The 22,235-nt window shown below is 38.1% G+C and overlaps 1 protein-coding gene across 7 annotated transcripts in view; it reads left to right on the top strand.

Moving 5' to 3' along the window:
- The window catches only part of ST6GALNAC3 (ST6 N-acetylgalactosaminide alpha-2,6-sialyltransferase 3), a 566,847-nt gene that overhangs the window by 234,648 nt on the left and 309,964 nt on the right, over positions 1-22,235 (top strand). For 6 of the 7 annotated variants that reach the window (XM_057531128.1, XM_057531126.1, XM_057531137.1 and 3 more), the window contains exon 2: positions 2,112-2,306. In XM_057531128.1, the coding sequence (XP_057387111.1) occupies positions 2,112-2,306 (195 nt within the window). Of the gene's footprint in view, positions 1-2,111; positions 2,307-15,798; positions 15,935-22,235 lie in introns of those variants that run through there. The other variant, XM_057531150.1, reaches the window with a different exon arrangement.

Consider the following 22,235-nt stretch of genomic DNA (forward strand, 5'->3'; position numbering starts at 1 on the left):
GACTAAATAATAATAGTTTAGTCAATAAGCCTAGTCAAGGACCTTGAGCTCCTCCTCAAGGGCTATGGATAACATTCTGAGCCGTATCCTGTGAGCTGTCTTGTAGATACTGAAATCCCCACCAGGTGGAAGAAGTTAACTACGTGATGACAAGACTGTAGCCATGACATAAGCTGCCACAATTCTGAGAACTGACTTCAAAGAAATAGGAACCAACTGACCCTGGAACTCCAGACTAACTGTCCCTAACACAATCAAGATGATGCTGGTCAGACCGCCACATGACTAATTTCAAGATGACTGTCAGAGCTGACTGTGCTGTTTCTGCATGTAGCCCCGCCCCCTCCATCTTCCAAAGCTCTTGCCCACTGGTTGTCAGTGCCGGGGGCACTCAGCCTTTGGGCAGGTGTCCACCCTCCCCCCGCCCCGGTGCTGACATCCAAAATAAAGCAAACTTTCCTTTCCATCAACCTTGCCTCTTTAGTACTGGCTTTTGAGCAGCAAGCAGCCAGACACCCACTTTCGGTTACATCTTCACCCTGGAGACAAGGCAGAGTTGTTCCTGACATCTGCCCTCAGCTCTGTTCTTTCTTCTTGCCCTAGACTTGACTTTCTGCCTGACCCCTTGATGGCTCCATCCCATCAGTCCTTGAAAAGTAAGACTTAGAAAGCCAAGAGCTTCGTCTTCTTACTCTCTTAAATCAATTCTGCCCTTACCACCCTGGTTTCTCCTGATATGATGAGTAGTATTGCAGTTACCTGGACTCAAAATCTCAGGCATCTCTGAATTTTCCATCTGCCACTTCTATCCAATCAGTAGCCAAGTTCTCTGTCTTCCACCTAAATTGAGTTTCTCATGTCTTTTCTCACCTTTTTACACTCTCTGCCACTGCTCTCATTTCCATCCCTCATTACCTCTGTCCTAGCCAATTGGAATGCTCTCCTAACTAGTTGCTGCCTATCTTTGGTTTCTCCCTGCTCCAAAGCACCTTACACAGTGGCGTTTGATTAAAACAGTCACATTTCAAAAATTAAACAAACAAAAATCTCCTTCGGCTTTCCATCAACTAACAAATTCAGTAGAGACTTCTCAGCTTGGTATCTGAGACAGTCCATACAGTTATCGTTTGTATTTTCAGCTTTTTCTTTTTCTCCGTGTCCCAGTAAAACAAAGTGCTATGTGGCTATGAATAACTTCATGTTTTCTTGCCTCCTTACTCTGTTCCTTCTTCCTAGAAAGCTGTGCTCACACATCTCTATTGATTAAAATGCATGAATTTTATCAAGCTCAGTCACAAACACCTCTCCTTTCCCCATGGCAGTCAGATGCAGTTGCTCCTACTCTGGTTTGATGACAGCGTGTTTAGGGGATGTTGTTATGCTGCTTGACGTGGATTTTTTTCCTGCTCTTATCGTTAGCTTTTTGAATCTTGCATATCCTACAGCACAAAGTTTCCTTCCTGTAGAGGGTGCTAGATAAAGAAGCGGAATATGATTTGTAAGGAGACTGGGTCTATAAGAATGTGAAAAATCCATTCATTCATTCACTCAGCGTACAGTATGTAAGGTACTGTGTTAAGGACCTAGGATACGCAGAGCAGAATGGCACAGGGCATCCCAGTTCTCCAGGAACTCAAAATTACATGCAGGAAAAGTCACATAAGGAATTACACCATGAAAAATGCACAACAGTAGAAGTGCCTTCAAAGTACTGGAGTGGTGGGTACTTCTTACCTCTATTAGGGTAGATAGGTTGGGGCTGATGGTGGGGAGGGAAATGAGCGGTTAGGAAAGACTTCCTGTAGTTGGGAATGTCTGATTTGGGTTTTGAAAACTGAATAGGAGTCACCAAGGAAGATAGGAAGGTAGGGAGGGATTGGGATGGGATGGAAAGATAATCCAAGAAATCTGCTGTTTGTTCTCAGAGGCTCAGCACACTAGGGCAACCTGGTCACCAAATGGTTATTTTCTGTCTCCAAGTGAAATATCCTAAGTGACAAAAAGTCCTTTGATCCCTTTGAAAGAGAAAGGGAGAGGAAGCACCTCTCAGAGACTGCTTTTGACTGAAAGTCATTCATTCTTTTTCTCTTTTTTTTTTGACTGTTTTGTAGAGAAAGTCTGTGATTGCAGTGAGCTTCATAGCAGCGTTCCTCTTCCTGCTGGTTGTGCGCCTTGTGAATGAAGTGAATTTTCCATTGCTCCTAAACTGCTTCGGACAACCTGGTGCAAAATGGATACCATTCTCCTATACATACAGGCGGCCCCTTCGAACTCACTATGGATACATAAATGTGAGGACGCAAGAGGTAAGACCTCAGAGGGTTACATAGGGTTTGAGGGTATCCATGGTAACAGCTTTTCTTTAGGAGCAAGGTGGCTTGCAATCAGTGAACTCATTACTCTCTGCCCCAGCGAGCTTCTTTGGGTCCCTGACATTTTCTGTTTTCTCCTTCTTAGACATTTACTGACACACGTCTAAAGTCTGCTGCCCCTCCTACATCAAATCTTCTGATTCACTGACTTCATGTGGAGTTGAGGAAGCAATTACATGTTTTCCTGGTGGTTTGTGGCATAACATACATATCTTTCCATTTAGAAACTCTGATCAGCAGTTACCAGCTGGAGTACTGGCTGGCTTTATTTCCTGGAGGTCAGCTGGTTGGGGACAGCTCTTTGTAGAACTGCAGAGAAGCATTTATACTCTTTAAAACTCTGTAATCCTTAGACCTGGAGCTAGAAAAGGCCAAGCTGATTTAAAAATTCTCAGTGGCTGCAGAGATAATGGGATTTAAAGAGTTTCCAAATTTAAAGGGGTTAAAATCATTCAAATCCTATAATCACTGAACCTCTAAATCTTTGTAGCCAGTTGATGGTACAGAAGAGGATGGAGGTATATCGACAAGTAGAAAGTACACACTGTGCCAGCACTTTTGCAAGCAAGGATTTGTGTCATGGAGTGAAGTAGAAATAAAATGGACCTCACAAAATGTATGAAGTGTATAGAAGTGATTAATAAAATTGTTTTCACCATTTGTTTCAATGGAGTGGGATGAATGTGAGGTTAATATTCATTGATGCCAAGTCCAAGCCTGTTGGAAGTTGTTGGTGACAAAGGTACAAGTCATTAGTGTGTCTACATCACTGGGAAGAGTTTTGGATCAGATCCCATTGAAAGGTCATTTTTGCAAAGATACGAGAGAGGAGAGTTACCCACAGAATGCTACTCCCATCCCAAGAGTTATTAGCATCAGGGAGGGATGTTGACAACTGGCTGGGTCCAGACCCTTTTGTAGGCAATTTCATGCCTGAGTCATTGCTTCTGGTTAATTTGATTCTTTGAAAATTGTTTCTATATCTGCAGGATTTACAAGCTTTTTATTAGACCTTTATAGTTAAAAAAAAGGCACCATTAATAACATAAATTTTTAGGAGACTTGATGTTACTCCTTTAATTGGTTTTGAATTAATTTTTTTAAAAGTGTCTATTGCTTGAATTTGTTGAGTGTCCTAATGAATTGATTACCGATATAAAAATGTATCTCTTAGAGAATAGTTTGTCTCACTCTTGTCTTTCGCTACTTTTATTTCTGGCTGTCATTTAATATTCTATAACTCTACTGGATTGTGTTAATCATTTCACAAGTGCCTGTCATGGGTAGAAAATGAAACATGTGCCTGAATTGTCTCACGAATTACTTTCATGAGGGAAATCCCACCAAATATCAAAGAGCCTTTCATTTGTTTAAATGTTAATAGACTGGATTTTGGAGTGTTAAGGGGAAAACTGACCTAGGGCTGCAGTTATTTAAGTAGACATATTAACCAGCCACCTTTGAAATTCTTTTGGTATAGTTTTTAATACAATGACTTTACTACAGGATATTGATCATTATTTTGACCATGTGGAGGTAATTTCTTGAGAGGGAACATGATTACTGGAAAGAGTTTTTAGACTACAGAGGCACACAGGCATGATTTGAGTGCCAGTTCTCACACTTACAAAAACAAGGTCAACTAGCAAGTTATCATGAGGATTAAATAGGACAAAGTGCATAAGGTGCCCAGTTCCAAATTGATATTCAATGAATGAGTTTCTTTTGCTGTCCCAGTACTTAACCAGTTATGACATGAAATGCTTAGTGTGAACAACACCAAAATACCAAAGTCTAGAATACCAGACTTTAAATTTTAAGGGATCTGGATTCAGGGCAGTAAACATATGGAGGAGTTCCCAATCTCATTAGAAATCAGAGTTTTGCAAATTAAAACCACAATGAGAAGGAAGAAAAAAGCACAAGGAGGTAAATGTACACTAAATATCAGATTGACAAAAAATCAAGAATCCAACAATACCAAGTGTTGGTGATGATGGCGAACAATAGGAACTCATGTACTAGCAGGGGGAACAAGCACTTTGGAAAAAACAGCTTCCCATTATCGATTAAAGCTGAAGATCTGCATACTCTACGTCCCAGCATTTCCAGTCATCCGTATATTCACTAGAGACATGCATGAGCACATGCAGTGGGAGGCGTGGATGACACGTGTAGCAGCATTATTCGTAACAGCTAGAACCTGGAAGCAACCACATGTCTCTCAGTAGGAGAATGGTTAAAATTGTGCTCCATACACTGGAATACCACACATCATTGGAAATGAGGAAATTGCAGCCATAGGTGATAATACGTATGAATCTTAGACAAACATAATTTTGAGCAAAAGATGCAAAAAATGAGAGAATACAAACAGTGTGATTCAATTTATAGATCACAGAAAGAGGCAAAACTAAATGATGTTGTTTAGGGAAATGTATAGGAGGTAAAACTAAAAAGGAAAAAAAAAGAGCAAGGGAATTAAATATCACGTAAGTGAGAAGAGCAGTTACCTCTGAGAGAAATGTGTGGTTTGTGATTAGTGCGAGTTGCTGAGATATCAGCAACATCCTATCTGTTGATCCAGCTGGAAGTTACATGGGGGTTCACATTCTGAATATTTATTAAATATGCATTCATGTTGTATGCACTTTTCTCTATGTCTATTTTATAATAAAAAATTAAAAATACATTCTGAGACCATGTAGGATATTTATTGACTGGAATCACACAAAGCGTTTTCATCTACTTTAACAGCAAGAAATATTTAACTAAAAAAAGCAATGGGTTAGTAACCTATCTAAAATAAATTAAAATATTTGAAATAGGCAATTTCATTTTATGTAAAAACTAGCAGATATACAGCTAACTTATTCCTCTAGTCTGTGCATGATAGAAAGGGAGGCCCCATGCTGTAACATTAGTACAGGTAATAAGCAGAAAATTTTGCATGGAAGTTGAAAAACAATGTGTAACACTCCAAAAGAATGACAGATTTTCCTCCACACTCAGATTGTTCTAGGCTAAATTGGGAGGAAAACAAATTTTGGTGACCCTTGTTGATTTCATCTTTCCTTCTCAAAATTCTACCCTTCCCACCCCCATGTCTGTGCTCTACTCTTAGCCCAAATGCTCTGTGCATTAGTCCTCACCAAATAATGGCTTCAAGCGCAGGCCTTGCCAGAGATAATTGCATTAGACTATTAGACTCAGAACGAAAAATCTTCAAGAGCCAAAGTAATATAGCAAAAATGATAAGTGGTGGATTTGATGTTCTGGGGCAAATAGCTATAATAGTGGCCCCCAAATTTTGCTTCAAAGATAACTACACACTCCTGTGTGCCTATTCACTCTATTCTAATCCGGAGAAGGGTCAATAGCTATGGCTGAGCTGAGTCAAGTGGTAACCAAGATGATCTATTTATTTGAAAATCTTGGTCCTTGAGGTTTTTTCAGAAATTTCTCAGAAGAAAGCACATGCTTTCTAGAAACCACCAGAAGTCCAAGAATTTTTTTAAACACGTAGACATGCCAGCAATGATTTCCAGACTTAGAGCCTCTGCAAACATGATCATTGTTGATGATGGTTTTATGGCCCAATGCTTTAGCTGGATCAGACATTGCGGCCACTAGACAAAAATTTTATGAGCAGAAATGTTTACAAGAAAGAATGTCTCTCCACTACTGTCTAAAAAAAGATGGGGCGTGGGAGTGGCAGGATTAGGTCGAAGATTTCGTGGACACTGGAGAGCAGAGTTGCTTGGGAGCAAAATTTGATTATCTTGCTATCTTTAAAAACACACCATTGTAAAGCAATTATACTCCAATAAAGATGTTAAAAAAAAAAGAAATAGTAAGTGAAAAATTTAAAAAAATAAAAAAAATAAAAAATAAAATTTAAAAAAAAACCAAAAATGAGATGAGTTCCGGTCCCTTTGGCTTGGCAGAAGCGGAAGTATAAGCAATCTCATGAATCTGTGACAGTCTGTTGTGAAGGCCTCCCATATAGTAAATTATACCCAGTTCAAGCTCGGCTTCATTTTATCAATTCACCTAGTTTTTGAATGATCTGCTCCCAAAGGAAGTACAGGAAGTAAACGTACAAAGAACACAGGAGAGAGAAATAGATGGACTTTTAGTTATATTTCATATGGTTGGAGTATTTTTTTTCTGGTCCAGATCCATAAAAAGGAATATGCAGTGAAAACTATGAGGACTAATCTAGAAGAGTTAAATTGAAAGAATTAAAATACCCATCCCACCACAATAATGACAGTCTAAATATAATGCAGTTGGTGACTGGCTCCCATTTTTTGCCCTGTCCCCCTTCCCTTTCCTAACCAGTATAGGCTAAAGTTCTTATATTTGGGGGAGGAGAAGTCTTGAGAAGCAGGGAAACAAAATGAGTGCCAACTAACTCGGTGAGTGCTGAAATGCTGAAAGTCCCTGCTGGCCACAGAACCCAGAATTCCTCATCAGTACTTATGTTTGAGCTGACCACCACCAGGAGGTAGTGCCATGCTGACACTGGGACCGGGAAAGATTTAGATTTTGCAATAGGTCCTATACTTCCCCTGTGTCCCACCCCCGCTTTAATCCCTGACCTGCTAGCTGTTCATACTTGCCCTTTCATGTCACTACTGATTAATAATGCAACCTTCCATTTTAACAGGACTGAATTTGAGAGACTCCACCTATAGCTTTATGGCAGTTACTGTATTATCCTTTGACCTTGGACATGGTAAAAAGCATATAACATCTATATGTGTTTCAAAAAAAAAAAAATCTGTGCTTGGCAGTATCCTGGGAACTCTGCTTTCTCCTTAATGCAAGTTTTAACGATTTATTTTAAATTAATTGCGGCAGAAAAAAGGTATAAAAGACCAAAGTACCGCAGGGCTTGGTTCCAGGTAATGATTGTTTCTCCCTGTTGAGATCATGTCAGATTTTGAGGAAAGAGAAGGAAATTAACTTTAGGCTAGATTCTATCTGTAATTTCCCAACCATGGAATCAGTCATTGTGTTATCTTTTTTGTGGTGACCTGGTGTGAGACATTGCTCAGAGCAAGCAACCTGCAACTTGTTTGCATTAACTACTAGATAAGAGAATCAAGCTCTGGAGATCAATAGGATGCCACAGCCAGATCTTCCTGGTGATCAGGGGGGTGACAGATGTCTCCCTCAGATCTGATAAGAGAGCCCTAACACATTAGAGCTGCAGAGGATTTCAGGTATTTGGGGCAGAGTGGTCTTTCAGATGGTGCTAAAGATGTGCTAAGTGAAGAAGCACAGGATTTCTAGAACATAGCAATCAAGTTGTAGGGCTTATATTGGTTTGCTTAACAGTTTAATGAGGCCGAAATATGTCTCTTTTAAAAAGAGAACATTTTAAAGCTTCAAGTAGACTAAATAAGAATACTTAGGATCAGTTGCTGTGACAGACAGGCCGCACTAGCCTAATTAAAGACGTGCATAACATATTGATATTGCAATAGCATTTCCCGAATTGTAGTTACAACGACAATTAAGAAACAGAGCTGACTTTCTTGGCAGTAAAAGCACACAGTGCACACATTCAAATAAATGTGCACATGTAACTAAAGCTGACATGAATAGGTTTTCTGTATTTGGGAATATAGGCTTTGGATTTTACATACGTATATTGAGAGCAATTATATGCAAATATATGTTCCAAAAGTTTAAAACTGATCAATTTAATTGTTAACTAAAATCTGAACATTCCATTTGTGTAATCGTAAAGCAAAATAACTTTCAACTATTGGCTTGTTATAGGAAAGGAAACAACTAAATTAACATGTAGCAAAGGTTACTTCTTTGGCATGGGCATATTGGTTTCGTCATTTTGAAGATAATTTATCTTTTTCCTAAGCCTGAGGGAATGTATTTATTGAGTGGAGACAAGATTATGTTTCTCAGTCTGGTTGTGAAAGAGCAGCTCCCAAACGGTGGCCAGATCTCAAGGCAGTCTAAGCTCCACTGCCAAATGAGAGGGATGGACATTGCTGTGGGTTATAATTCTTTTGTGGGGAAGGTGAGCCATGTGCATAGCGTAAGGATTTGATGGGATAGAGAGAGAAGGGAAAGTAGAGTTGAAGAGAAGAGCGAAAGTTTTGCACTGTCCATTTTTCTTCAGCTCCGACCACTCCCAGAAGGCCAAGAGCACTACACCTAGCCATAGTAAACTAATGTCTGCACTAGGAATCACCACTCCCTCACTCTCTGTTGATTCATTTTTCACCTCTCTCTGGTTCCATTACCCTTAGTTTTTATCTTCCAGTTCCCCATATTGTTTGGTTGGTTACCCGGTCTTGGAGTGCTCTTATCTTGATCCTGATGCCACGAAAACTGTATATGAGGTCACTTCTAATAACGCTTCATTTTGTGGACCCCTGAGATGGCCGTGGCACCCCATGTTCAAGGGGCCCCTGAGGCACCGCCATAGGCCTGCGTGATCCTCTGACTTTCCAGGGAAAGAAATCAGACACCTGTGGGGGCAATAAGTAGGGCAATCTGCCTGGAATGCAACTTACTCTAGGGGATAGAAGATAGAGGATGCATTCACTGGGTAATTATGATCTGGGGATGTGAATGGGATCCCTGGAAAAGGAAAAACTACACTCTTACTTGCAAAACAGTAATGCATATTTACAATGTATGTATCCATCCATATTCATGAACCACTATGTAAAATATACAGAAAATAGATCCATATGCACATACATGCATGCAATATATACACGCACGCATGCTCACAGGACAATTTACACTCTCTGAAATACAAACGTACAGAGACTATATACATATACACTATATTACATCATAAAATGGTTAATAAATATAATTACCTGGTTAAGTATATATAGTGCCTTTTATTGCTCGCCACTGTCCCTTTATTACAGAAACAATCCCTTCCCTTCTGACTACAGGGGTGAGCAGAAAATTCAGGCCAGTGATTGACCAATCTCGTGACGGGTCAAGGGGTGGACACATGGCCCGAGACGAGCCATTCTGAACCCTTCCCAGAGTTTATTGTTTTTCTGTGTAATGCTGTGAGAAAGGCCCTCTTTTCTTTTTAGTGGTAGAGCTGTGGAGATATGATTCTCTGGGTGTCAGTGGCTGTGTTCCCCGGAGAGAATGAGACCAAGACGTTGAGAGAAGCAGAAACCAGTTGCAGAGCTCAAGCAAGGGCCTGGACAGTACTCTAGGGCTGAGACCAGCCATTCTTGGTCAGCCTACCCACCTCTGTGGTTTGAGTGTAGAAGCCAGTAAATCGCTCCCTTTCATGTCTGCAGGTTTCGATTATGTTTTGGTCATCTGCAACCACAAGAGTCCTAGCTGATATATATATATATATATATATATATATATATATATATATATATACACACACACATATATATATATGTATATATACATATATATGTGTGTGTGTGTATATATATATATATATATATACATTACATATTATAGTTATTTGACAGCAACAGCAGCCAAACATTCTGAAACTCATCTTTAAACAAGGTGCTGCCTGGAGGATGTGAGAAGCTATCTTTCCAAATCCATGCTTCAAACCTGCTGGGAGGCCGAGTATGAGAAGACATATCCGTCAGTCCATCAGTTGGCTCAGGTGTCTGCAGAGATGCACCCTATATAGCTCCCTGCTCAGGGACATATGTTTAGGAAATTAGCTTGTCCTTTTGAGGTAGGAATGTGAAGGTCACAATTTCCCAAGGTTATAAAGCTAGAAAATGACCCGGTAAGACTCATTACTTACTGAATTTCTAGTCTTACTCAACTGATTAATCATATAGTTTTATGATGATTATTCAAATGAAATCTTCCTTATTGCTATGAGGCATCATCAGTCAAAACAGATTGATTTTTACTTTACAAATCACATCTGTTATTGATGAAAGATCTGGTATTATCATGGTTTTCAACGTAGTAATTGGTTCCCCAGGAAGATATAAGGGAATTTTATTCATTATCCAACCTTAGATAGAAAAATGCTCATTTGCCAGTTGTCATGTTAACACTCTTGAAAGGGGCCTATTAGAAATTCAAATATCAAATTACCTCATTTGTGACAAGCAAAGAAAAACAAAACAGAGTACCCACAAAGACCACCCTGACTTGAAAGTTGAAAAAGATAATAGAACTGGAGCCCCAATGGTAAGAGTTTTTGTTCATCTTTTCTCAAGTTCCAGCTAATAGCCTGATGGAGTGACCAGCACAAAACCATTCATCAAGTAGCAGTTCAGCCACCAAATATTGAATAAGTCCTTGTTCAGTTCCAGACAATGTGCTAAGGCTCAGCAATGAACTCCACTTTAAAGAAAAATTAAGATTGGGGTTCACTAAGGAAGAGAAAGAGATAGGTTTGGTTCGATTACAAGTATGCTGGAACAATACCACCTAGAGGGCATTGACATTTCAGCAAAACATTTATTCTGTTGCTGTTAAGAATAGTGAACATTCAAGTAATTTCAACTGAACAATTGTATTCAATATCTGGAAGATAATTTGTCACTAAGTAGATGGCATCAAATTGTGATTTCTTATTTTCCAGAGTAGGCTTACAAAGGCTTACTTACAAAAGAAAAATATTCATTAAAGAATTTTTTATTTCAAGAGTAACTATATAGCTCCTATATTAAATATTATTCTGTAAGGCTTTGGAAGCGGTATATCTGGTTAATTGAGTAATCTGGCTAATAGAATATTTTAAAGTATTTAATAAACAGATTATTTAAAAGGAAAATGAAATTAAGAGTTCTGGTGTGGCAATACGGTGGCCTGAGATAACCTGACAATTCTGCTGTAACACTAGGACATGCTGGATAAAATAGGATATATTATTTAATGCCCAGCTGGCTTTGCTAGAAAGGAGGGAAATCGTCAGGCATCAGAAACTGAGAAGGAACGGAAAGAGATGTATAAGCATGAAAACTGATGGTGTGGTTTCCTGTGAGTTTATCAGTATCAGTGACTGAGGGGATGGGTAATATCCACCCTACAGGTTAGAGGGCAAGGCCTGGGCCAGCAAAGGCAGAGAGTGAGAAACCCCCCTCCCCCATCCTAAAGCTGGGCTTTTACAAGCTTTCCCCAACTGAAAGGTTGGGCTAGGAAAGAAATCATGAAAACTGGCACAGAAAACAGATGAGGAAGCTTATATGTATCTTTGGTCTTTAGATAACAAAAAATTGTCCCTGGAAATTCAAAATGCCAGACCTGTACCCTAGTGGTTTTACAATTTGAATTTTACTGCTTGCACTTTCTAGGAACTCTGCAAGCTGAGAAATCAACCAAAAATTTGGTCCCTATCTGGTAGTAAACTGGGGCTAAAGGAATTGGGACTCCTCTAGAGGGTGTTCCCATAACCCAGACACAAGGGATTCTTAGAATGCACTGTTAGAAATTATAAAACACAAGGAAATGGTGTATTTATTGTGATTATTCACATGCTTTGCTATAAAAAAAATATGACTGTTTGACTATGATGTGTTTCCCTATGCCCAATCGTGGTGTTTCATAATATACTGAACATTTGCTCTATCGTCCTCCTCAATTGAAAATTCTGAATTCCAAAATATACCTAGTCAAAAGGACTTGGGATAAGGGATCATGGGCCTGTGTGTTTAAACACCTCACACACCATTATCTTTTAGTCCTTACAGACAACATACTATTTCACTAACTCATTTTCCAAGGCCCCAAATTGGTGACGCTATGCCTGTGACTTTGGTTATCCTGTGAGGCAAAGGAAGAGACTGAGAATGCCTTGGTCAGCAAATTACATTAAATGGTTTCATGGAGGCTTCATCCGTTCAAGTCAGAAAGCTCATTGGATCACACTTGCTGAAGCCACTACATGCTGGGCACTTTGCTAAGCTCGGGAATTGTAAAGACGAGAACACTCTTTGGTTAAAAATACAGAAAAATTTTTCTTAATGTTAAATGGTAATAAGCGAGATAGAGTAGTATATGTAGAGGATTATTTTAACTCTTTATATGTAGACATAGAAAGAAGGTTTAGAGACGATACCTCAAAATATTAACTGTAGTGGTGTATGTCTGGGTGGTACATTTTAGGTGACCTTTTGCTTAAACATGTTTTCCAGTTTTTATACAATGAGCACGTATTGCACTTATTACTAGAACAAATTACTAGACTTAAATACTTTATTTTTTAAGCAATATCTATCTGTGAAACACAGATCTATCTGTGAAACAGCTGTTTCTGTCATCAAAAAAATAGAATTTAAAATATCTAGATAGATATATTGTTTGGAGTACTTTTAGAAGTGAGTATTCTTTTACTCCTTTGTGGGTTGCTTATAGTGACTTCCTTCCAAAGAGTACAACATGGAAATGGGAAAAAAAGTAATTTTACAGTGGAGAAACTTGACAGACTCTACCTCAGCCAGGTGCAAGGTCAACATCAGTAACAATAAATCATGTTGGTAGTATGTTCCCTTAGGAAGATGTGATGAAAATGGCAGTTTGCCTCTGTAGTCTTCTTCCCCCAAACCCATAACCCCTGACTAATGAGAAAAACACCAGAAAAAAAACAAGGAAAGTCTGAGAAACTGCCAGAGCCAAGAGGATCCTAAGAAGATATGTCTACTAACTGTAACGTGGTATCCTGGATGGGATCTCGGAACAGAAAAAGGGCGTTAGGTCAAAACTAAGGAAATCTCAATCAAGTATGGACTTTAGTTAATAGTAATTTACCAGTATTGTTTCATTCATTATAACAAATGTATCATACCAAAATACGATTTTTATAATAGGGATAACTGGATGTGGGGTATATGGGAATTCTGTATTGCCCTCTTATTTCCTGTAAATCTAAAACTGTTCTAAAATTAAAAATTTATTGTAAAAGATGGATTTGGGTTTTTGACCTGCGTATCTATCTGGAAGTTTGGAATTGCCATTAACTCAGATGGAGGAAGACACAGAAAGAGTGGTTGAAAATAGTTTGAAATATATACTAGTCCAGCTCCATAGGGAAGGGATGTATAAGACACATGCATTGTGAATACATCGTTGTTTTAATTTTCTATACTGAATACAACATACTTTCGGGAAAAAAAATAAGTATTCTAGAAATAATTCCTGCCTTCTCCTCAAAAAGCTTATGAAATACAAGTCCTTCAAAGATTCCCCCAAGAATACATGTGGAAGTCAGTGTGAGCTTTTAAATTCCTCTTAGCTGTACTCATACACTTCAGCAGTTTCTTTTCTTGTACAGCAAACCACTTTTTTGGCAATGTAAATTATTTGTGGAATTTCTGGGAAGAAAAGGTACAAACTGAACAACTTTTTGATGGTTCCATATGGTATTGTATTTTGCCAATAACTCTTTCTAATAAAGTTTAATAATATTTGATGGATTGAGGACACTTAGCTATCACTCAGTTATCTTTTCCAGTGCTCACAGGATGATGTTTTCAGCATGTTCCCAGTAACAATAACATAACAGTAATAATAGTGATGATGATAATAAGCCAACACATGTAGTGCTTACTATGCGCCAGACATTGTTCTAAATGCTTTACATATACTAATTTATTATTTAAGCCTCATAACAACCCTAATAAGTAGGTATTATTATCATCCCATTTTTCAGATGAGGAAACAGGGGCATAGAAAGGTTAAGGTGGAGTTGTGAGACTTATACCCTGGCTCCAGAGTTCCTGCTCTTGACCACCACACATACTGCCTCTTGTAATAATAGCTACCATTTATGTAATCACATCTCTGCTCTGGAAAGGCTTATAAAACTTGAGGATAAAGAGAGGGACTACTTTTCTCCTCAAAAAATGCCTCTTCCACATTTCTTATATATGGCAGAGATAGGCAAATGCTCACTGAAGCATTTTGATAATTTCAAGATGTCCTGTATAGGTTATTTTGCCTATAGTTTTAGTATGTGGAAATGCTGTGCACAAATGTTATACTTTTCTGGTCTTTGTTATTTCTCCCAAAACCCTTGAGACAGAAGTACTTTTATTTAAATATCCTGTTATGCAATCATTTTCTATATATTCTTTCTCTATATGCACATATTTGTGAAGTTGTAATTGTGGTGTATGTAAAAGTTTATGGATATTTTTTACATTGCTAACCATTTATCATTACACTATCCTACAATCCTCTCTTTCCCTTTGTTTTGGGAAGCCCATTTCATATATATTTTTTATTTTATTTTTTTTATGGTTCGATTTTCATACACTGTGAAATGATTACCACAGTAGGTTCAGTTAACATTCATCTTCTCATATAGATACAGTAAAAAGAAAAGAAAGAAGAAAAGAAAAAAAGGATCATACAATTCTAAACACTTTTCTGAAAAGTATCTGTTTTGCCCACAATTTTTTTCTATTTTTTAAATTGAAATATAGTTGATTTACAATATTGTGTTAGTTTCAGATGTACAGCAAAGTGATTCAGTTATATATGTATTTCTTCAGATTATTTTCCATTCTAGATTATTACAGGGTATTGAATATTGTTCCCTGTGTTATACAATAAATCCTTGTTACTTATCTATTTTATGTATAGTAGTTTGTATCTGTTAGTCCCATACTCATAATTACACCTCCTCTTCCCCTTTGGTAACCATAAGTTTGTTTTCTGTGTCTGTGAGTCTGTTTCTCTTTTGCATATAGATTCATTTGTATTATTTTTTAGATTCCACATATAAGTGATATCATATAATATTTGTCTTTCCTTGTCTGACTTACTTCACTTAGTATGATATTCTCTAGGTCCATGCATGTTGCTGCAAATAGCATTCTTTCATTCTTTTTTTATGGCTGAGTAATAGTCCATTGTGTGTGTGTGTGTGTGTGTGTGAATGTATATATATGTATGTATGTGTGTATATATATATTTTTTTTATTAGCTCTATTTTTTGTGCTCATTATTTTGGTTCATTGATCAACATTTGTTTTTGGTAAATACTATTTTTAAAATTATTGTTCCTTGTGGGATTAGACTTGCTTCCTCTTTGCTCACCTTTTTTTTCAGAATATTAATTCACCTCTACATCATTTTGCTGAACAAAATGGAAAGTCTGTGTTGTATCAGACAACTATGTGCATAACAGTGCTGTGTAACAAATCACCCCAAAACTCAGTGGCTTAAACAATAATAATTGATTCTTGCTCACTCTTCTGTGGGTCAGTGGGGATACCGCCCATCCAGTGGGCTCCGCTGGGCTTAGCTTCAAATCTGCAAGTTGGGCCCAGGTCTGCTTCCTGTGTCACTCTTCACTGATGACCTCTGGGCCAACTGGAATATATTCTTCTCACGGGGAAGGCAAAAGCACAAGAGATTAAGCCCAACTTTGGAAGCACATTGCAAGCTTCTGCTGGCTTCACATCTGCTGACATCTCATTGACCAAAAGCAAGTCACAGAGCCAAGCCCAATATGAAGATGCAAGAAAGTACACTTCACCCACCATGAGGCCAAGGCAAGTTACATGGCCAAGTCCAACATCACTGGAGTGGAGTGTACTCCTCCTGTGGAGGTGAGTGTAGAGAGAATGCATATTTGCTTCAAATAACTTCATCTACCCACACTAGTGAAATATTGATTGGAATTGCATTATATGTTAACTTAATAAAAACAAACATTTTAATAACAGTTCCTCTTTCTATTAAGAATGTATTATCTATACAAGTAATTTGTAAGTAATTTGCTAAACAAAGTTTTAAACAAAGTTCTTGTGGCATCTAATAGGAGTTCAATAAATGTTTGCTGAGCTGTTTTCTTTTTCTTATCTTTAGTACAAGCTAAAATCATATTTATAGCTGTTTAATTTTGGTATGCAGAAATGCTATTAATTTCACATATTTGTCTTGCATTTTTTGCTATACTAAAGAGTTCTAGTTAAGGTTTAGAAGTTTCCTTTGGATTGCTCTGGTGTGCAGTCTCAATGGTTTTAAATGATCTTTTTCTCATTTCTTTTCAATGTTTATTGCACTGACCAGAGCTTATCAAACAATTGCAAATTTTAAAAGAGCGCTTCTAATGCTTGATCACTCAGCATAAAGTTGACCTGACTTGGTTTTCTTTACCATATTAAGGAAGAACTCAATTGGTTTAAAAATTATTTTTCTAAAATTGTATCTATATGTGTTGAATTTTATCAAATGACTTTGGGGCCTATATTGAAATGACTATGCTTTTTCTCTTGAAACTTATCAAGATGGTACTTTCTTGTTTTAAACCATCTATGCCAATTAATTTCATCTGTTTCATGATGTATGTATTAGGATTCTCCAGAGAAACAGAACCAACAGGATGTGTGTATATATAGAGAGAGATTTCTTTTAAGGAATTGGCTCATGCAGTTGTGGAGGCCTGGTGAGCTGGGGCAGTCCACTGTGCTTGAGCCTCAAGGAAGAGTTGCAGTTTGAGTCCAAAGGCAGTCTGCTGACAGAATTCCTTTTCACTTGGGAGAGGTCAGTCTTTGTTCAGTTAGGACTTCAGCTGATTGGATAAAGCCCACCCACATTATTGAGTGTAATCTGCTTTACTCAAAGTCCAATTTAAATGGTACTTGCATCCAAAAAAAACTTCACGGAAATATCCAGGATGATGTTTGACCAAATACCTGGGCATCATGGTCCAGGCAAGTTGACATATGAAATTAACCATAACAGTGTGTATGGAAGTCTTTTAATGAAGCATTGAATTTGAAAATTTTTCACAAATAGTCTCTGAGTTATGTAAAATTATTCTGCTATATGGTAGATAAGGAAACAGAGACAAGGACAGGTTATACAACTTACTCCAAATCACACTTGCTCAAAATGGCAGGGCTGAGTCTTGAAATCCAGACTCCAGAACATCCAATGTGCTGAAACATTATTCTTTATACCGACCCTACTTCCTTTGCTCAGGGTTCATTGGCTTAGATCTTTCATATATGACTTAATCTTGATTGCTTTTGTTGATGATGATGTGTAAGAGTTGTAGATGATGAGTATAAGAGTTGCGATTTTTACTTACTAGTATAAGCTGATCTAAGTCGATTATTGTGTCACAGTTCACATCTGGACAGAGAACAAAAGTGAAGCCCTCCTCCTGACTTTTTACTGTATTGTACTGGTAGGCACAACCACCAGAACACCACCATTCTTGCTATCTTGCTATCTTGCTGATGAATTGACCTCATATTTCTCTCCTTACATTTTTCAAAAGAAACTGCTGTTTTATGAGTTACTTAAGCCCTGTTTCAAAGCAGTATGGTTGATAACTGTATTTCATCCCTGGCTGCACTGAGCCTTTTAACCCTGTATTCTTGAAACAATATGAGCTTTCAGACAGGATGTGTTCAGGACAGCCTTTCAGTGTGAAAATGTTGACTTTATCAAATTAAAGAACTTGGCGAATATGGTAATATAGTCTCTTGATTTTAAATTAGGTGGAAATTGATACCATCAGAAATCCACAGAGGATGAAAATGAGGCACAATTTTAGGTGCTGAGCTATATGCCAAATAGCCCTTGTGTTTCTTTCTTGAATATCTCCTTCAGAGAGGCAGATTTGTCTTTGATATCCGTGGGAGCCACATGAATATGACCTGACTCCAATTGCCCTCATCATGTCCAGAATTTACTTGTTTATTTTTTTTTTAGTGCATGGGTCTGTAGTCAATTTGCTTACTTGCTTCTTGAAACCAGCATGATCATTATAATTTTCCTTTTCATTAAATAACCCACTCTCAGCCTGTTTTTATTATCCCCACTTAGAAGTTGGGAATGGAGTCACCTAACATGAGGTCATTCATCTCTTCAGTGAGTGGCGTGCCTGTGTTAAAAATACTTAGGCTGACAAACCATAGGAATCATGGCAACAGAATAATATTCACCATCTGAGCCACCTTGACATTTTCCTGCTAGTAGGAAGCTTTCTTTTTTCTTTTTTGCTTTTAATGTAGAAGAATGCATCTTAAATTGTGTAGGCTACATAATCATGCCCATGAGCTTTCTCTTTTCAATGTGTCCTGCCCCCATGACTAGTTTTTTTTTCCATAAGTGATATTAAGTATGCAGAAAGCCAATTAGGAGATTCCACTTAGGATTCCTTCTCTTAACTGTTTCTCAAAGCTTATGTGGCATAACTACTAGAAAAGATGTTAGAAGAAGAATAATATATTCTATATTGGCCCTTCAGTTTCTCACCTTCATGCCTTAGTTCAAACTGGCAAGCTTCTGCTGTCTTCACATATAGAAAATATACCCATTCCGCAGAGCCCAGTCCAAAGGCCATTTCCTCCATGGTGGTTTGCCTGATTCTCTGTAGAAGTCACAGCTCCTTCCTGTGACCCTCTTCAGCACTTTTTGTTGTAACTAATAATGATAAACACTTGTATAATTCTTTATGCTTTGCAAAGTTTATAGACATATTATCCCATTTAATAATTTTGTGAACTTGATATATTCTCCACTTTGAATTGAGAACGTTCAACCAATGAAGCACAGAGGTTAAGTAATTTGTTAAGTGCCACACAACTATCCTGTCTTCTGACATCACATCTCTTCCTTTGTCAGCTATATCCTGTTGGTCTCAAATCATCATCTCCTTAGCTAGCCCTTATTAAGCACTTCTTTTCGCCAGGCATTCTTCTAGGTGGGTCTATGCAGCAGAAGTAATACCTAACACCTCCTTCCAGATACTCACATAGTCTTCAAAGGAACCCCACACAATATTATTATCCCACTATGTACAAATAGTAATCCAAGGGGCAGAGAAGGTACATAACTTATTCAAGGTCAGATAACTGCAGGAAGCTACTGGGAGTGCCAGTTTTCCACATCACAAATATGGTGTCTAATCAATGAAAATGCTACAATTGCCAGAGGCTACCCTTCAGCCACCAATGCTACAGGAAGATTGAGCCCCATTTCCTTCTGCAATTCACATTTTGCAGGAGTGCTTTCCATTGGCAGAATGTAAATGGCATCCAGAACCCTAGTGGCCAGGAAATCTGGGAAATGTAGCTGTTACTTTTCCAGCTCTTGCTATGTAGGATGGAGGAAGAGCACAGAAGGAGGTAAAAACAGATACTGAGGACCAAAAGACATTAGCTAGCATAGCTGTGATAATTATGTGAGGCTATTGGCCATTCCTTTTGAATAAGATGCTTTTAAAATGGTCATTGACTATTCAGTCACTCAGATTTGCAGTGGTTTCACCCAACCAATGGAAGGAGATGAACCACTGCATAGTTTGATGTAAAGAACAATTGCTTTTTAATGAGTAGTGGAACAGGACGGAGAAAGGAGTGGATGTTTTCTACAGCTCATGAGGAGAAACTTATTCTAACTTTATTGGAAAATTAATCACACAAACAGATGCCCAGAAGGGTATATCCAGGTGCATTCCTGTTTGCAGTCACTCACTCCTTCGACTCTCTAAGTAATGATTGATTAGAAACTTTCTCCCCCTTTCCTGTTCAAATGCTACATCATTAACATTACTTCTTGTCCATAACCATTATTTCCTAAACGTTCTGCAACTTATCGATTTAAATACTGGATGAATTGCTATCAATTCCTCATCTGACCGGTCACTCATTTCACGAATCATTTATGGGTTCCCATTCTGGTAATGGTCTTATCCTGAAAATGTCCTATCACTGTCTTTTCCTGATGACTTCCAACTGATTAGGGCAAATTTTTCTCTGGTGAGTAAGTGTCTCAAGTGGGTCTTTGTTCGAAAAAGTGTCAAGACTCCTTTTATGGGGAATTAATGTAAATGCAGACATTTATTTACCAAAGAGCGTTAACTTAAGAATTACTAGCTAATAATCACCCTACTTGCCAGTGTATTGTGTCTTTCCTGATTATTCCTCTCTTTTTGTAAAGAAACCTGCCCAGAATATCTCATGGATTTTCTCCCTCAAGTGTGCTTTCATGAAGTTTCCTGGAAGATTGATTGGAACACAAGGATTTCAGTTCATGGCATCCAGTTAATCAGCCCAGATTTGTTAAAGTCATTAGTGCTATAAATTTCCTTGTGCTCACTTTCACGATTTTCCTAACCTGGAGTTAAGTCTGTGGCAGTGCATTAGTGTGGACAGGCTACCTTTCACCAAATGAGTGTTTTTAATGGAGCTTCCCCAGGTTAATGACAGTGGGGTTCCCCAAAGGGAAAACAAAACATTTGGTTCAGATGTCCTGTGGGAGCTGAACCTGCTAGAATGCTCCTCTGGAGGTTTCATCACTAATTGGCCAACAACTGGAGCCTGCACCCCATCAATTCCTCTTCACTGAAGCCTTGGGATGTCGTACACTTTCTTTACCCAGCCATTTCCTTTTTCTCATTTTCTAATTCATGAAAAAGACTCGGAAACATTTGGAAAACTTGGGACTCAACAAATTGTGAGATTGATCTTCCTATGCTGGTCCCGTAGTGCTCAGATTGAGGTGAGGTACTTAACTTCACTGAACTCTAAGTTACCTTGTATAGAACAGAGTCGATACCACGTCCTTGGAAAGAAATAAGGCCGTGATGAATCAGGTTTTTACCATGTGTAGGCTGTGCTAAGTGTCTCAGGGCTAATGGCATTCCTTGAGGTAGTGGATAAGGTGGCTGCAAGGGTAGAGCCTGTGTTGTGAATCAATCTATTAATATGACTAGTCCTTAAGACCATTCAGTCTATAGACTCTGACATCTGCCTGCCTCTCAGCTTATCACTCATTGCACTCCCCCCCCCCCATGGTGTTCAAAGCTTTGGCCATGCTGAATCACTTTGAATTGCAAAATACACAGTGTATTTCATGCCTTTCTGAATTTTCAAATGTCTGCCCCTCCCCCTCGTTTACCTGGTGAACTACCTTCCAGGCCTTTTCTGATTACCTTCTTCTCCTTGGTGTGCTTGTGTTCCTAATGTAGCCTCTACCTATTTCTATCAGAGCACATATAACCACTTATTCCCATTACTTGTGTGCAGAGCTGACTTCCTCTATATACCCATGAGCTCCTAAAGGTCGGGTCCTCTGTATATCTCAAGTCCCTTCCATTCCCTTCCTGTCTGTAGTGGTGCCTTCACACAGAGAGAAGCACATCCAAAAATATTTTTAAATGTCTGAGTTTCTGGGTAGTATTTATTTCAACCCTAACAGAAAAATAAATTAGTTTTATCCAGTGATGTAGCTCTCCTCAGTTACAATATGTTCAGTGGGTGTGAATGCTCAGGAAGATTTGTATTTCATAAGAATCACAGGAAGGAGGACAGTGATTGGAAGGTGTGAAGGCAGATTTGAGCTCAATATAAGTAACAACTTTCTGGCATTAAAACTGTTCAAAATTCGAATGTGCTATGTTGTCAAATAACGAGGTCTCAATGACTGGAAGTATTTGTACCAAGACTCACAGGGATGCTACCAAATATATATTCTTCTATTGATTTGGAATACACGCTTTGCCAAGATCCTTTCTAATCTTAAGATTCTATTTTTATCTCTATAATTTTGTTCAAATACCATTAAGTTCTCATAATTGCCAATTATGGGTTTGACATCCATCAATTTATCTCAACCTTCATTTAAAATTTTCTTATTAATCAGTCAATGAAAAAATTATCTTCTGCCTCTCTTCTCAATGAATCTAGCTATCCTTGCTTATGCATGTTTTCACTCCCTGTCTATATGTATTGTAAAATTCCTAAGACTTTTATTAATATCTTTCAATTTAAGAAAACAAATACTTGAATGATGGGCCAGATGCAGTAGGAGATAAAAAGAACATATGATAATGACTATGGTAGCTAACATTTATCATGTGCTTACTGGTGCTTTACGTATAAGAACACACTT

This window comes from Balaenoptera acutorostrata, chromosome 1 (assembly GCF_949987535.1).
Source record: "Balaenoptera acutorostrata chromosome 1, mBalAcu1.1, whole genome shotgun sequence".
Lineage (NCBI taxonomy): Eukaryota > Metazoa > Chordata > Mammalia > Artiodactyla > Balaenopteridae > Balaenoptera > Balaenoptera acutorostrata.